At 43.8% G+C, this 17,863-nt stretch overlaps 1 protein-coding gene across 3 annotated transcripts in view; it reads left to right on the forward strand.

Moving 5' to 3' along the window:
- The window catches only part of LOC120998647 (dihydroxyacetone phosphate acyltransferase-like), a 401,782-nt gene that overhangs the window by 109,217 nt on the left and 274,702 nt on the right, over window positions 1-17,863 (forward strand). For all 3 annotated transcript variants that reach the window (XM_040429400.1, XM_040429402.1, XM_040429401.1), the window contains exons 6-9: window positions 4,901-4,976; window positions 16,815-16,966; window positions 17,052-17,182; window positions 17,502-17,725. In XM_040429400.1, coding sequence (XP_040285334.1) covers window positions 4,901-4,976; window positions 16,815-16,966; window positions 17,052-17,182; window positions 17,502-17,725 — 583 coding nt within the window. The remainder of the gene's footprint in view (window positions 1-4,900; window positions 4,977-16,814; window positions 16,967-17,051; window positions 17,183-17,501; window positions 17,726-17,863) is intronic.

Raw genomic sequence — 17,863 nt, forward strand, 5'->3', positions numbered from 1 at the left:
TCAGGCAATCAGAAAAACTCCCTGGATTAACAACCCTTCTCTGGAAATCTAATAACTATAACCTGTAATATTATTACACTCCAGAAATACATCCAGGATCCTCTTGAACTCTTTTAGTGAATTCACCATCACCACCTTTTCAAGCAGAGAGTTCCGAGTCTCACTGCTCTTACTGTAAAGAATCCTCCACTATGTTTGTTTAGAACCAATTTTTCCTTATACAGGCAGAGGATGTTTCTTCGTCACAGTCCTGGGTATAATTAGATGATGGGAGAGATCTCTGTACTGACCCCTGATATATTCATACATAGTTATTAGATCACCCTCAGTTTTTTTTCCCCTCACTGCATAACCATAATTTTGATAATATTTATGGGTACTGTAGTCCACCCATTCCAGTTATTACTTAAAGAAGACCTTTCACTTGTAAAAACGATGTGAACTAAGTATGCTGCCATGTAGAGCGGTGCCCGGGGATCTCACTGCACTTACTATTATCCCCGGGCGCCGCTCCGTTCTCCCGTTATGCCCTCCGGTACCTTTGCTCCTTAAGTTATAGTAGGCGGGTATTCCCTTGTCCTGTGGGCGTCTCCTTCTCCTAGGCTGCAGCGCTGGCCAATCGCAGCGCACAGCTCACAGCCTGGGAGTTTTTTTTCTCCCAGGCTATGAGCTGTGCGCTGCGATTGGCCAGCGCTGCAGCCTAGGAGAAGGAGACGCCCACAGGACAAGGGAAGACCCGCCTACTATAACTTAAGGAGCAAAGGTACCGGAGGGTATAACGGGAGAACGGAGCGGCGCCCGGGGATAATAGTAAGTGCAGTGAGATCCCCGGGCACCGCTCTACATGGCAGCATACTTAGTTCACATAGTTTTTACAAGTGAAAGGTCCTCTTTAAGTTGCCCCTCTCTGAATCCTCTCCATCTCTGCTATGTCTGCCTTGTTCACAGAAGCCCAGAATTGTACACAACACTCCATATGCAGTCTAACTAGTGGTCTGTAAAGTGGCAGAGCTATTTTCTCATATTGTACATCTATGCCCCTTTTGATGCACCCAATAATCTTATTGGCCTTGACATCAGCTGCCTGACACTGGTTTCTACAGTTAAGTTTGCTGTCCTCTAAAATGTCTAAGTCCTTTTCCAGTGTTTTGCCATTTAGTATGTACTGGTGACTTGCATAATTCTTTCCCAAGTGCATAACTTTACATTTATCAGTGTTAAACCTCATCTGCCACTTCTCTGCCCAAGCCTCCAATCTATCCAGATCCATCTGTAGCAGTACACTGTCCTCGTTTGTGTTGATTACTTTAAACAGTTTAGTATCATCAGCAAAAATGGATCTTTTACTGTGCAAACCCTCTACAAAATCATTAATAAATATATTGAAGAGAATAGGGCCCAATACTGACCCCTGTGGTACCCCACTAGTGACAATGTGTACCGTTAATAACCACCCTCTGTTTTCTATCACTGAGCCAGTTACTTAACCACTTACACAAATTATCCCTTAGTCCTAGACTTTTATTTGGCACAGTATCAAATGCTTTGGAGAAGTCAAGATACAGTATATGACAATTATTGATTCACCCCAGTCAAGTCTAGAACTTACCTCCTCATAAAAACTGATTAAATTAGTTTGACATGACTGATCCCTCCTGAAGCCGTGCTGATACTCCAAGATAGCATCTCTTAAAACATCTTCAAACAATTTACCCATGACAGATGTTAGACTTACTGGCTGTTAGCCCAGCGGTCCGTGCCGCTGCCCCTAACCGCAGGCACGGGCGCTGGGCTCCCTCTTTTTCCTCCTGCCACCATGCTGACAAACACGGGCAGCAGGTAGCTTAACTATGCTATCTATGTTCCATGACAGAGTTTCCTTCCTGCTGGAGACCTGCACTGATGTTTGAGCTTGCGTGGGTGTGTCTCTCTTCAACTATGAGGCAACACATACACGCCCTCTGTCTCACCAGCCTATGGCTGGATTGCAGCAGGTATTTAAAGGCGCTTCCTACCACAGGAAGATGCCTGAGCAACCTCATGGTTTTAGCTTGTCTATCTCCAAGTGCTAATGTGTCTTTTCTTGTCTGCTTCGCTGTGTACCGGACCTTGCTTATTGTACTCCTGGACTTTGTCTGTTTGCCACCTGCCTCTGACCTCGGACTTCATTTATGAACTTTGCCTGTTTGCCGCCTGCCCCTGACCTTGGATATTGTTTATGGACTTTGTTTGTTTACTGCCTGCCTCTGACCACGGACTTCGCTTACTGACCTTGATTGATCGCTGCCTGTCCTGGCCAGTACCTCCAGGCCTCGTACGTCCCCTTGGTGCTTGCACCGGGTACTCTGACCCCCTGGTCAGCTGCCACTGACTCGGGGACTGCTCTGGAGTGTCATCTGGCAACTACCCTAATGGCTCAAGCCTATCCCCACTATCAGATGCTCTAGTGAAGACCAGGTAGTTGATTAGTTACGCCCCTCCAGAGTTCAACCAGTCAGTGGCGCAGTGGGTCCACACCCGCTTGCATAACACTGGCCTATAGTTTACAGGCTCTGTTATTGACCTTTTGAATACTGACACCACATTTACTAAGCGCCAATCCTGTGGAACACTCTCCCCCGTCAGTACAGAATTTTAAACATCAGAGATAAGGGTCTGGCTATGACATTACTTAATTCTCTAAGGATACAGAGGTGTATGCCATTTGGACCTGGGGAGTTGTCTATTTTAATCTTTTTAATCTTCCTCGGTCAGACAGGGCACTTTTAAGGGGGAGTTTACTTTTACAATCTACATTTCATCTGACAGTTCATTTTCCTCAGTGAATACAGTGGAGAAAAAAAATATTTTGATAGATTTACTTTCTCGTCATGGCTGTCTGCAACGCCCCCCTCATCACTCTGTAAAGGGTTACTTTTACCTGTCTTTTACATATTCTAATATTTTCATTTCAGTTTTTCAATACTTACTCGCTACCTTCCTGTTTTAGTGATTTAAAGTTTTCTTTTTGTCATTTATTGCCCCCTTTATATTTCTATTTATACACTTTTTTTTTTTTTCTTGTTCCTCACCCTTATATCCTCATAAGGTACAACATGTACCTCTCATAATTAGAGTTTAGGATGCTTTAAAAAATATCCCATTTTGTAGCTGCATTTTTATTTTTAAGGACAATGTCCCAGTTAGTGAGGCTAATGGCCTCTCTAAGCTGGTCAAATTTTGCTTTTTGGAAGTTTTGGCATTTTTGTGTCCTGAATAAACACTCTTTTGAATGATAATGATAATTGGAAGGTTATTATTCTATGGTCACTATTTCCCAGGTGTCCCCCAACTTGCACATCTGTTGTTCTGTCAGGTCTATTGGTTAGTACTAAGTCCAGTATGGCCGTCACTCTAATCGGGTACTGAACCAGTTGAGAAAGGTAATTGTCTTTGGTTATTGCCAAGAACTTGTTTCCTTTATGAGTACCACAGGTTTCAGTTTCCTAGTCTATATCTCATAGTATAAGTCTCCCATAATAACAACCTCATTATGATTTGCTGCCTCATCTATTTCCCTTAGTAGATTTTCTGTGGACTCTGGTATATCAGTTGGCTTATAAGAAACTCCTATTAGTATTTTATTGTTTTTGCCTCCATGTATCTCTACCCACAGTGACTCCACATGTTCATGTCCCTCACTTATATCTTCCTGGAGTGTGGGCTTTAGACAGGACTTTACATAAAGGCAAACCCCTCCCCCTCTCCGGTTTTAACAATCATTTCTAAACAGACTGTAACCGCCCAGTCATCTGTTATCCAGCCATGTCTCAGTTATTCCCACAATGTCATAATCCTCCTCATACATCACTAATTCCAGTTTACCAACTTTATTGGTCAGGCTTCTGGCATTAATATTATATACATAGTACGTTCCGCAAAATAATAGAACATGTCCTATTATTGTCCGCAGTACGGACAAGGATAGGACTGTTCTATTAGGGGCCAGGTGTTCCACAAAATATGGAATTCACACAGACGTCATCCGTATTTTTTGTCGATCTGTGTTTTGCGGACCGCAAAACACATATATTCATGTGCATGAGTCTCTAATGGAACCCAGCTCATCACAGGGGTGAAACAATTACATGAATCCAAACCTGTGTCCTCAAACACTACAAAGAACCATTGCCATCTACTTTCTCATTGCAAGAGATACCCGAACGCCGTTCTAGGCAATGTCCAGAATTTCCATAGAGATTAATGGAGCAGCAGTGTATATGCTTGACATACCACTCCATTCATATGAGAATGGGACCACCTTCTTGTGATTACTGTTGGTCCCAGTGGTCAGATCCCCACTGATCTATCAGTTCTCATATTACCAGAATTCACGGTTTACAATTAGAAAACCACAACACTTTACATAAGGCAAAATACACATTAACTACTATGCATAATAGAACATATAAAAAGCCATTATATATAAAGCGTTCACAGTATTAACAGCATAGCACAGGCATTTTTGATTAGCAGCAGTAATAACTCTGGGCCTGTAAGGAAAAAAAGGCATCAACAGAACTCCCACAGCCATATTAGCATATAAACACACAAAAAACTGGAACAGTATCAATAGCACCCTGGGGTTACATTTTAGATTTTATGGGGACACATGACATTGACAAGGAAATGTTAATGTCACACTTTAGAATGAAAATCCACACAACTTAATTCCTTTACCATCAAATATCCTTCCAACACACAGATGTTCTTACTAGTAAGGTTTACTAATTGTTCATATCAACGATTGTTTGCTTATTCTTTTCTTGAAGCTATGGCTCAAGTTATAGACTCCTTAGTAAGTACCCTACATAAAATGAACTTGTAATTCATGCAGTAAAATATATGCTTCTATTTACAGAATGGATATGCACCAATTGAGTTTTTTATTGAAGGTCAAAGGAGCAGAACAGGCAAGGCAATACACCCAAAGCTTGGTATGTATAATTGACCATAGGTTATTTATATCAGAAAAGTTCCAAATTTTTCATAAAGCTGTTAGCTGAACACTTAGGGGGGCTTTATTAAGACCAGTGTTTTGTATGCCAGTGTTAATCTTTGCCCCACTTGCATGATATGCGTCATAATTATTAAGGGGCATGCACCCCTTAATAATTGTGGCACATCTCTGCAGATTTCAGGTATAATCTAAACATGTTTCCTGATGTAGATTATAATACTGTAAATGTGCTGGGCTGGCAATGCCCACTGCACTGCACTACCTGCTCCATGCCATCCCACTTTATGGAAAATCAGTGAACGCAGTGAATCGCTTTGTGACATTTTGATGCCAGTTTTAAGGTGTACAGGATTGTTAAATTTCACCCTATATGTGATCAACATATTTCCTGTACAGCATTGAAATTTGGTTGAAGAAACACAGCTGCAGGATTAATGTGGTGTATAATTAATCTGTATGACTATATTACATCCATGTAGGTAGGTTTGCTGATAAGTGCAGGGAAACAATACAACATTAACTACTATTCATTGGATAGAAGATAAGTCCAGAAATATTTGGACGGTGACAAGTTTTGGCATTTTACCTGTTTACCAAAAGATATTCAAGATACAGCAATGTAATCAATATGGACTTAAAGTGCAGATTATCAGCTTTAATTTGAGGGTAATCACATCTTAATTTTTACATTTATTCTTTGTGTGGATAACACGCTTTTTTCTATGGTGCAATGCACACATCTGTATTTTTTGTGGATCTGTGTGGCCATTCTGATAATTATAGAACATTTCCTATTCTGGTTCAGACAATTAGTAAATTCTGTTGACGAGATTGAGATAAGTCCACATGGAAAGAATCCGTATTTTGCAGATACATGTACCAAAATACAGACATAGTTGTGTTCATGAGGCGATTAGAAAGGATTAGTAAATCTTCCGTTATCTGTAAGAAGTCAGTGTTTTTGGCTTTAACACTTGGCCTAACGCACATCAAGCTTGATGTCCAGATTTCATTCCAATATTGTATTTTTCTTTAATTTTCTACAAAATATTCTATTGAGTTGTACCTATAGGATGTTTAAGAAAGGATGGAAAGTGTACAAAGCTCTAAAGGATAGGGCATGTATTTTACATTTCTAGAAGGTCAGGTTTAAAAATTGTTTGTTGCAGTTTTTAGATCTTTTAGATCAACTTGTTTTTGGCAAAATTTGAACTTTGTCTTGTACATGATATTTTCACTGCACTGTTTGGCAAAAATTCTGGTGGTTGTGATGAATACTGTCATTGCTTCGATCCTCTTGTAATGGTTGTTAGTAGAGATGAGCAAGTTTCTCAAATTCAATTCAGCCAGTTCGACAAATTTTTCGAAAAGATTTGCTTTGATCATAATTAATTTGCGGCAAATTACTTAAAAAAAAACTTTTTTGGGCTCAGAGAGCCTTTATAGGGGTGTAGAACACTGTGCCTTGCAGTAACACGCATATGGAGTCTGCTATGGTAGTGAAATAATACTATGAGTCAGTATAACAAGCACAAAACAGGCATCGCTCTTAGAATCACTGCACACTTCACTTATTTGGGCAGTCATGGGGTCAAAACTGACCAAATATCTGAAGTATCAACTCAGCCTTACGGGTCTGTTAGCATCAAGAAGAAGCGCAGTCATTTTACACCCTCATCAGCTGATTCCACATAGATGTCTACAGAACCTGTTCTATTAAACGCTTATACAAGTAGAGCTCCCCGACAGAGTGGAGAGGGTGTCAGAAGTAAGTTTGTGTTGACATCACTGATTAATTTGCCCTTCCTCTGATCCATCAGAACAGTCACCCACAAAACACTGACCCTTTCTGTGGAGCATACGACATACGCCTTCACTCGGTCAGCATTTGCTCAATAATCCATCAGTATTGCTAAGGCCAAAAAAACAGGAGTGGAGCTAAAACAGAGATGACACGTGAATGGAATATTTGCATGTCTTCTGTGTTTTGTACCCACTCCTGCTTTTGGCTACCAAATCATAAGCCAATTCTGATGGGATCATACAGGCCTTACAGCTGCTACACAGACAGGATCCGTTGTGCGTCTCATTTTTCCCTCCTGAGAGATCAGAAGAAAGGTCAAATAAATAATGTCAGCCAGGCCGAAAGCCAAAATAGTGGACCAGTCATGAAGTGGGGAGGGTGGGAACAGCATGATAAGTCCACAGAGTGGACCTATGACATAGTGGTGAGGTGGAAGCAGCATGAAGAGACCACTGAATGGCACAATGACAGACTCTTGAGGTGGCAGCAGCATGAGTAGGCCACCAAGTGGCACAATGACCGAGTCTGGAGGTGGCGGCAGCATGAGGAGACCAAAGAGCGGCACAATGACAGAGTCTGGAGGTGGCAGCAGCATCAGGAGAAGGCTACCGAGTGGCCCAATGACGGAGTCTAGAGTTGGCAGCAGTATAAGGAGGCCACCAAGTGGCAAGGTGACATAGTGTGGAGATGGCAGTAACAGCATCAGGATACCACACAGTGGCAAGGTGACATAGTGTGGAGATGGCAGCAACAGCATCAGGATACCACACAGTGGCAAGGTGACATAGTGTAGCAGCAGCAGCATCAGGTTACCACAGAGTGGCAAGGTGACATAGTGTGGAGATGGCAGCAGCAGCATCAGGATACCACAGAGTGGCAAGGTGACATAGTGTGGAGATGGCAGCAGCATCAGGATACCACAGAGTGGCAAGGTGACATAGTGTGGATATGGCAGCAGCAGCATCATGATACCACAGAGTGGCAAGGTGACATGGTGTGGAGATGGCAGCAGCATCAGGAGAACACAAAGTGACCCGGTGACAGAGTGGGGTGGTGGGTGGCAATACCAGTACCCACTGATGAATGCGGGTGAAAGAAGGAGCACTTGGCATCAGATGAGTGGCATCAGGCGGGTGGTAGCATCAGAGTAGTAGCTGAGGCAGGTAGCCAAAAGAAACCATTCTTCTTTTTTTTTCAAGGTTTCGGTGAGGCGGCATGGATGATCTAATCAGATGCATCAGGCATTGGTGGGTGGAAATCCTGGCTGATCCACGCCTGATTCATCTTGACAAAGTTCAGGCTCTCCACATTTTGAGTGGACAGACAAGTTCTCTCCAAGTATGCCACCACTTGCTGGTTCAGGTCCTGCTCCAGGTCTACCTGCTGTTGCTGGTGAGTAGTTTCATCACTATGCGGGTGAAGAAACCTACTCATCAGCGACTCTAGACTCAGGCTGCTGCTGATGGAGCTGGTACTGCTCCTGCAGCCCCACCCCTCCCCAGCAGCCATGGCAGTGGAACGTGAGGGCAGAGATCCCCCTGTCAGATGTGAAAGAGGATGGACGATGGCGCAGATACGCAGCGGCCAACTGACTACATAGGATGTCTCTGTAGTAGTTCAGTTTGTACTTCCTCTCAGTGGGTGTAAAAAAGGCCCCCATGTTGGTCCAGTATCGAGGGTCCAACACGGTCGAGAGCCAGAAGTCATCCCTCTGCCGAATGGTGACAATTCGGTTGTCACTATGCAAGCAAGTGAGCATGCATCGGGCCATTTGTGCAGGTGACTCGGAGGTACTCCCTGCCTCCATCTCCACTGCATACTGCCACGGTGTGTCTGGGTCCTCTGTCTCGTCTTTTGTAGCGTCCCACTAGTAAACGTGGGCACTGCCAAATTGTTGTATTGTATTTTACATTACATGTTATGCTGAGTTTTATATATTTGCTTCTTAATCCATGTTAACAGACTGGTAGGGTGCACTACATCACATCCACCACTAGATGGGGATAGCACTAGGACAGTGATGGCTAACCTGTAACAGACCAAGTGCCCAAACTGTAACCCAAAACCCTCATATTTATAGCAAAGTGCCAACACGGCAATTTAACCTGAATACTACAGTCCAATATAGTATATATTCCATGTACTTTATCATTCAGCAATAATAGCCTGCCTATATTCAATGTGCTGCCTGTGCTGTTCATAGTGCGCCCGGCGCTGATGAATGGCAGGAAAAGTCTAGGGCATATTGCTACACCATAGCCTTTTTCCAGGGTGTGGGTGCCCACAGAAAGGGCTCTGAGTGCCGCCTCTGGCACCTGTGCCATAGGTTCGCCACCACTGCACTAGGATATAGATATACCTCAGTTCAGGCAGAGTTAGTCTGTGTTGAGAAGATGTAGTTGAGAGAAGAAGTTAGTAGAAAGGAGAAATGGAGTAGCTGGAGTGAGGAGCAGAGGGAAGGACAGAGGTCCCCCCCCCCCCCTCCTCTCAGCTCTCTCTCTGTGGCCCCACCGTCCAGAGGAGCCAAGTGATCTTTTACCAAGTTTTAGGCCAAGAAGTAAGGCTGAGGTGAGACCTCCTTCTGCAGTCTATCCCTCCGGGAGAACAAGTGGAAAATTGTGTTTTGATTACAGAAAAGGAAGATAACAGCCAATTTATCAGGCTTATGGGCTCCTTTGACAATCTAGCTACAATCTAGCTGCAGGCAGCCTCACCAGTATATAGAAGACAGAAAGGCCAATCTGTTATGTCTCTTAAATGGAAGGAAGGATCATAAACCACTGTTACTGGGATTAGAATAAGGCAAGGAGCTAGATACCAGCCATAACTGAACTTTAATCTGAAGTTTTAATCTACAAGAAGCCTGTTACCTGGGATTACAATTTATTAGAGAGGCTGTGTTGTCTGTGAATGTCATTGTTACTGAGAACCAGCAAAACAGTAAAAGTTGTGACTACTACTCTCACCATTGTTGTACCACAACGGTACTGGCGTCATGACTAAAGGGACCTAGCCATAAGAACATAAAGCCAAGTTACCACCAAGGGCACCTCATGAGTGCCATGCAGGGTGCAAGGCTCAGCCTTCTTTGACGCACTGCCGACACCATGTTCTTCCTGTTGTCGGTCACCATGGTTCCGATTTTCAGTTGTCGCAGAGTAAGCCAGGATTACATTTCTTGATGAATCACAAGGATCAGTTTCTCCCCTGTGTGACTCTGTTCGCCAAGGCAAAGTAGGTGCAGAACAGCGTGACACCGCCGTGACCTGCACATGTGGTATGATGGAGGGGCACTGTGACTTTGCAGCGTCCCACTACGTGTGTGTGGGCACTGCTTAAAAGCACTTTTTTATATTATTACAAGCATTTGGTTGTTATGTGTAACTTAGCATTTGTGTGACTGCAAAATCCCTGTTAACAGGCCTATTAGGTGCAATTTATACATCCCACCACTAGATGGGGATGAAGTGCAGGTCCTATATATATTCAGGTCAGGCCTAGTGAGACAGATTAGTCAAGGCAGATCAGATTAACTAGGATGTAGTCAGCAGAGAGCAGATCTGAGGTAGTCAGATCAACTTAGTGGGAAAAAAGATAGAGTGAAGACTTCGCAACACAGATTAGTAAGTGGAGCCAACTTCGCTAGAAGGTGTTTACTCAGATGTTTAGGCGCAGAAGAGCATTTTTTTTCTTCTGTAGCTGGACTATAGACTTGCATCCCTGACCAGTAGGAGAAGAGTTTGCCTCCCTGGAAAAGAAACAAGCATTCCTAGGAATTCATCGGTGATAAGAGCCATTATTTAGGGCCACAGACACCTTTGAATGGTGGAGGTTTATAGCTTCAGGCAGCCACACCAACCTTCTGAGGGACAGTTGAGTTTTCCTGTCTCCACATACTTAGCTTGTAGGGAAAGTCAAGGAATAGGATCCAAGGCATCTAAAGAAACCAGGTACACCTAACCCACTGCTCCAAAACCAACCAAGCACCTGACAAGTCCTAAACAGTGGATTTGCAGTATCGTCTTTGTACCATCTAAAGACTGCATAAGTGTACCACAGCAACTGAAAATCCACTAAAGTAAAAGTTGTGAGTTGCATCTTACCACTGTCTACCTCATTATTACTACCTATGGTTGTACCACCATTAACGGTACTGGCGTCACGACAAATTTCATCAAAGGACTCAGCCGCAACAAGCACCCTAAGCACCCTTAACATCAAGGGCACCTCAACCACCATCTTGGCTGATGCTTCCTACCACAGAGCGTGCCCCGGAGGATTTCGTGCTGTCCACCTCAACACTGTGCTGCCAGCCCAGGGAGGCTATCTGCTAACAGTGAGTAACCTGATGAACTGTGTGTTATACCATTTGACCCCTCATCGATCCACCGTGAACCTCACGTATACCCCCTGTGACTGGCTGGCTGCAACTTGTCCCTGCAATGGAGGCTAAGGACATGGTGGAGGATGAGGAGGCAGAGGTGGACATTGCCGCTGGACCAATGGCATGAGAACGTGGGGGCGGAAGCGGAGTCACCTGACCAAGTTGCTGGTGTGGCTGTGCAGGAACCACATTCATCCAGTGGGCCGTAAAGGACATATATTGTCCCTGACCGTAGTTACAGATCCACAAGTCAGCGCTGCCGTGCACTTTGGCAGACACCAACAGGCTAAAGGACTGGCCCATCTTCTGTTCTACATATGTGTACAGGGCTGGTACTGCCTTTTTGGCAAAGAAATAACAGCTTGGGACTCTCCACTTTTGCTGGGCACAAGCCATCAGTTCTCTGAAAGGTGCAGAGTCCACCACTTGGAAAGGGAGGGACTGCAGCACCAGCAACTTGGACAGGAGGACATTCTGCTTCTGCGCCGTTGGATGTGTGCTCGCATACTGTTGTCTCTTGGCAATTGATTCGGTGATCGATTGCTGACGGAATGACTGACGAGGAGTAGGAGGAGCAGGAGCATCAGGACCATCAGACGATGGGAACGACAGGCAGCTAGAGATGTCCCGAACTATTCGCCGGCGAACAGTTCCCGACGAACATAGCTTGTTCGTGTTCGCCGCGGCGGGCGAACATATGCGATGTTCGGTCCGCCCCCTATACATCATCATTGAGCAAACTTTGACCCTGTACCTCACAGTCAGCAGACACATTCCAGCCAATCAGCATACCCTCCCTCCTAGACCCTCCCACCTCCTATCAAAAAGCAAGGACAGCATCCATCTTAGATTTATTCTGAAGCTGCAGTGTCACAAATTTGACTAAGTTGTAATCGCAATGCGATTAATACAGGTTATATTAATCGCATTGAGAATTCAACTTAGAGCTGGGTTCTAGCTTATTGCTAGAATATAACGAAGATTGAGAATATAGTGCTATATTAGTTATATTCGTCAATTCTAGCAATATAACCATTAGGAACTCAGATCTAAGTTGTAATGGCAATGCGATTAATACATGTTATATTAATCGCATTGCGATTACAACTTAGATCTGAGTTCCTAATGGTTGTATTGCTAGAATATAACGAAGATTGAGAATATAGTGCTATATTCGTCAATTCTAGCAATACAACCATTAGGAACTCAGATCTAAGTTGTAATCGCAATGCAATTAATATAACCTGTGCTGCCAGCCCAGGGAGGCTATCTGCTAACAGTGAGTAACCTGATGAACTGTGTGTTATACCATTTGACCCCTCATCGATCCACCGTGAACCTCACGTATACCCCCTGTGACTGGCTGGCTGCACCTTGTCCCTGCAATGGAGGCTAAGGACATGGTGGAGGATGAGGAGGCAGAGGTGGACATTGCCGCTGGACAAATGGCATGAGAACGTGGGGGCGGAAGCGGAGTCACCTGACCAAGTTGCTGGTGTGGCTGTGCAGGAACCACATTCATCCAGTGGGCCGTAAAGGACATATATTGTCCCTGACCGTAGTTACAGATCCACAAGTCAGCGCTGCCGTGCACTTTGGCAGACACCAACAGGCTAAAGGACTGGCCCATCTTCTGTTCTACATATGTGTACAGGGCTGGTACTGCCTTTTTGGCAAAGAAATAACAGCTCGGGACTCTCCACTTTTGCTGGGCACAAGCCATCAGTTCTCTGAAAGGTGCAGAGTCCACCACTTGGAAAGGGAGGGACTGCAGCACCAGCAACTTGGACAGGAGCACATTCTGCTTCTGCGCCGTTGGATGTGTGCTCGCATACTGTTGTCTCTTGGCAATTGATTCGGTGATCGATTGCTGACGGAATGACTGACGAGGAGTAGGAGGAGCAGGAGCATCAGGACCATCAGACGATGGGAACGACAGGCAGCTAGAGATGTCCCGAACTATTCGCCGGAGAACAGTTCGGGCGAACATATGCGATGTTCGGTCCGCCCCCTATACATCATCATTGAGCAAACTTTGACCCTGTACCTCACAGTCAGCAGACACATTCCAGCCAATCAGCATACCCTCCCTCCTAGACCCTCCCACCTCCTATCAAAAAGCAAGGACAGCATCCATCTTAGATTTATTCTGAAGCTGCAGTGTCACAAATTTGACTAAGTTGTAATCGCAATGCGATTAATACAGGTTATATTAATCGCATTGAAAATTCAACTTAGAGCTGGGTTCTAGCTTATTGCTAGAATATAACGAAGATTGAGAATATAGTGCTATATTAGTTATATTCGTCAGTTCTAGCAATACAACCATTAGGAACTCAGATCTAAGTTGTAATGGCAATGCGATTAATACATGTTATATTAATCGCATTGAGATTACAACTTAGATCTGAGTTCCTAATGGTTGTATTGCTAGAATATAACGAAGATTGAGAATATAGTGCTATATTCGTCAATTCTAGCAATACAACCATTAGGAACTCAGATTATAAGTTGTAATCGCAATGCGATTAATATAACCTGTATTAATCGCATTGTGATTACAACTTAGATCTGAGTTCCTAATGGTTGTATTGCTAGAATTGACGAATATAGCACTATATTCTCAATCTTCGTTATATTCTAGCAATACAACCATTAGGAACTCAGATCTAAGTTGTAATCGCAATGCGATTAATATAACCTGTATTAATCGCATTGTGATTACAACTTAGATCTGAGTTCCTAATGGTTGTATTGCTAGAATTGACGAATATAGCACTATATTCTCAATCTTCGTTATATTCTAGCAATACAACCATTAGGAACTCAGATCTAAGTTGTAATCGCAATGTGATTAATGCAGGTTATATTAATCGCATTGCGAATTTAACTTACCACACTCTGCGTCAACTACGTAATTTTCCATGGGAGTTTTGCCATGGATCCCCCTCCGGCATGCCACAGTCCAGGTCTTAGTCCCCTTGAAACAACTTTTCCATCAATATTGTGGCCAGAAAGAGTCCCTGTGGGTTTTAAAATTCGCCTGTCTATTGAAGTCTATGGCGGTTCGCCCGTTCGCGAACATTTGCAGAAATTCGCCGTTCGCGAACGGAAAATTTTATGTTCGCGACATCTCTACAGACAGCTCCCTTCGGCTGAGGTGGTGAAGCCTTGACTGCCTGAAATCGGATGCGGCATGCTACTGGGTGATGCTGCGGCAGGCAGGACCAACACATCGGAGATACGGTTCTCCCAGGCCAATTTATGGTGACGCTGCATATGTTGAGGCAGGGCCGTGGTGCCAACATTAGCACTCTGGCCACTCTAAACCTTCTGCCCACATATTCTACATATGGTCGTAATAACCTCCTCCGTCGGCTTAACAAAAAAACTGCCACACTGCCAAGTAGGTGATTCTCCCCCCCAACAGTCCGCACTGACTGACTGCTACTGCCGCTGCCATTGTGAACCCCTGCACCACTACATCCCCCTGAGCCAACAGCATACAATACTTATGTGGCTGAGGGAACAGCAAAGGTTAAGGACAGGTGAGAGCACAGGGCCTGCTCCCGTGCCATGCCAACTAAGGGTTGTGTCTGACGAACCCACCTACTCTTGGCTGGGGATGTCTGATGTCACTAGGGAAGAAATGGATTACTGAGTTAACCAATCAAGAATCGCTGGGTTGCTGGTCAAGACTTGACCACTAGATGATACCGGGAGCTCAGGCCTCTCGCTGCGAATCCTGATGCCACGGCCCCTTACTCTGCTGAGACCTCTGCCTGCTCCATAAACATTTAGGCCATTGCCACTCCTCTGTGCATGGCCTGGCACTTTTCTGTCTGACATACTTTTAGCTGAACTTTTTGTACTGAAATTGGCCACTAAATGCTTTTTTGTACTGAAATTGGCCACTAAATGCTTTTGCCACAAATAACTGCAACAGGGAAGTACGTATATATATATTTTCTGTACTGAAATAGGCCACTAAACTCTTTTGCCACAAATAACTGCAACAGTGAAGTGCATATATACCGTATTTTTCGCCCCATAAGACGCATTTCCCCCCCCCCCCAAAGGCAAATACTAATGAACGCTTCCATTATGGAAGCGCTCATTAGCAGCGGAGGAACGGGAAGCGGTGAAGGCTCTGTACTCACCACTTCCTGGTTGTCGGCTGTGAAGGCTGCGCACAGCGTGAGGGAGCTCTGTGACCTCACGCTGTGTGCGCCAGTTCACAGCACAGCCGACAGCAGGAGGAAGAAGAGTGCGGGCGGTGAGGAGCGACGACGTCCAGGAGCGTCCAGAGGTAAGTTATTATTATTATTTTTTTTTATCTGATGCAATGAGGGCTGATAAAGAGGCAGTGGGGGCTGATATGAGACTAGGGCTAGCCAAAAGAGGCATAGGGGCTAATATGAGACTGGGTGCTGATCAAATGAGGCATGGGGGGCTGATTTGAGACTAGCGGTCTGATTTGAAGTCTGAATGGGGTCTTATTTATATTGGGGCTCATATCTAAGGTCTAATTGGGGGTCATTCACTTTTGGGTGTGAGCTGAGGTCTGATTGTGGGTCTGATCTGAGGTCTTATTGGGGTCTTATTAACATTGGGGATGTGATTGGAGCTGTGATCTGAGGTCTGATTAACATTGGGGCTCTGTCTGATTGCTGGTCTGAACTGAGGTCTAATGAAAAAAATTTTTTCCTTATTGTCCTCCTCTAAAAACTACGGCCGTCTTATGGGCCGCACCGGCCCATAAGACGCCTGTAGTTTTTAGAGGAGGACAATAAGAAAAAGAATACGGGGGGAAAAATATGATATTTTTCTTTATGTATTGAAATAGGCCACTAAACGCTTTCAACAGATATAACTGCAGAAGAAGTGAACTGAGAATATATTTTTATTTTTGTACTGAAATAGGCCACTAAACGCTTTCACCACAAATGACTGCAACAGTAAAATGCGTATATATTTTTCTTTTTGTACTAAAATAGGCCACTAAAGGCTTTTCAACATAGCACTTGCATCCCAATAACAAGAACAAATTGCTAGAATTACAGAGCTGTATGATAACTATTTGGATCCCCAAATAATCTTTACCTGCACTTATAAATCACTTTTCGAGCAATGTCCCTAGCGCCTTCTGACGTCTCTCCCTGCACTAAGATGCTTTGAAATTATTCCTCCCTATCCTCTCCCTTCACTTATAAATCGTTTTTTCCGGGGTTTTTTTTCACAATGAGGTTTTTCCTATTGCTGTCCCTAGCGCTTTCTCACGTCTGTCCATGCACCCAGAACACTGTAAAATGTCTGAATCCAATATGGCCACCGTATTTATAGGGCTGTGACATCACAGGGCTGGCTGGCTGCTGATTGGCTGCATGCATGACATTATGGGTCATCACGTCTTCCAAGAGTTCCTTTCCCCATGTCCTCACACGTGTAGCCGCCAACCTTTACGGCTTTGATGTTGGCAAGTTTTGGACCCTAAACCTCAGCCACTCAACAGCATGCTGGTAATTTAGTTGCACCAAACCAGATGACAGATTCCATTTAGATTTCTAAACAGATAAGGGTGCATCAACTAAAACGTGGCAGATTAGTAACTTATTATTTCATTTAAGGCCTACTGAATGTTGTAGCTGAACCGTTCTTCAGAGGAGAAGTGTATGATGTTTATCTGGTTCCTATCAGCATCAGCTATGAGAAAATTTTAGAAGAAACATTCCATGTGCATGAACTTCTTGGAGCGCAAAAATCCAAGGAATCTACTTCAGTAAGATACAATAAAGAGTTCCATAAGACCTACTGTATGTTTAAGAAAACTGCAACGCTTATCTTTGTCGGCTATTCTCTTGCAGGGCTTAATTAAAGCCAGGAAGCTACTCAAAGACAATTTTGGAAATATTCACATTTACTTTGGACATCCAGTATCACTGCGATCAATGGCCAGTGGAATAATGAATCGTTCTCAATATAATCTAACACCCAGGTATTGGTTCATATATGTATTGGATATATATACTGTATATGTAAATGCATTGCTAGGATATGCCACCAATTTTAGATTGGGACTTGCACCTTTCCCCAGAATGGGCCCCGCATAGTGAATGCAAGCATCGCCAGCCTCTATTCCAAAGGTGGGAACCGCACCTACAGTATATGACATTGGTGGCATATTATAGTGATATACCATCAGTGTCTGAGATGAAACAACTGCTTTAAATTAGATGAAGCTAGAATATACAGCAAATTTCTTATTGATAAATAATGTTGCTTGTTGACATTGGACAATATATTTTTTATTACAGACATAGTTTTCAGCGACCATCAGAGGGTGTTCTGAACTTTATTTCTGATATAGCATACAAATTAGAACTACAACAAATAGCCAACATGGTACTAAGCCCTGGGGACTTAATAGCAACAATATTGCTCCAAAATAGTCTGGTTTTAAACTACAATCTGTTAGTTGAGAAGATATGTTGGCTCAGAAACTTAACTGAGGAATTTGGAGGATGTCTAGATTGGCCAGGTATGTATAATCTCCAAAGATACATATATGATCATATAGATATACAGTGCTTGAATGTTGAAGAATGTTTGCTCCCGTGCTGATTTCCTCAATTTTTGCATGTATAATTTCATAGAAAAGAGAGACTACATTACAAAA

This window comes from Bufo bufo, chromosome 4 (genome assembly GCF_905171765.1).
Source record: "Bufo bufo chromosome 4, aBufBuf1.1, whole genome shotgun sequence".
Classification (NCBI taxonomy): domain Eukaryota; kingdom Metazoa; phylum Chordata; class Amphibia; order Anura; family Bufonidae; genus Bufo; species Bufo bufo.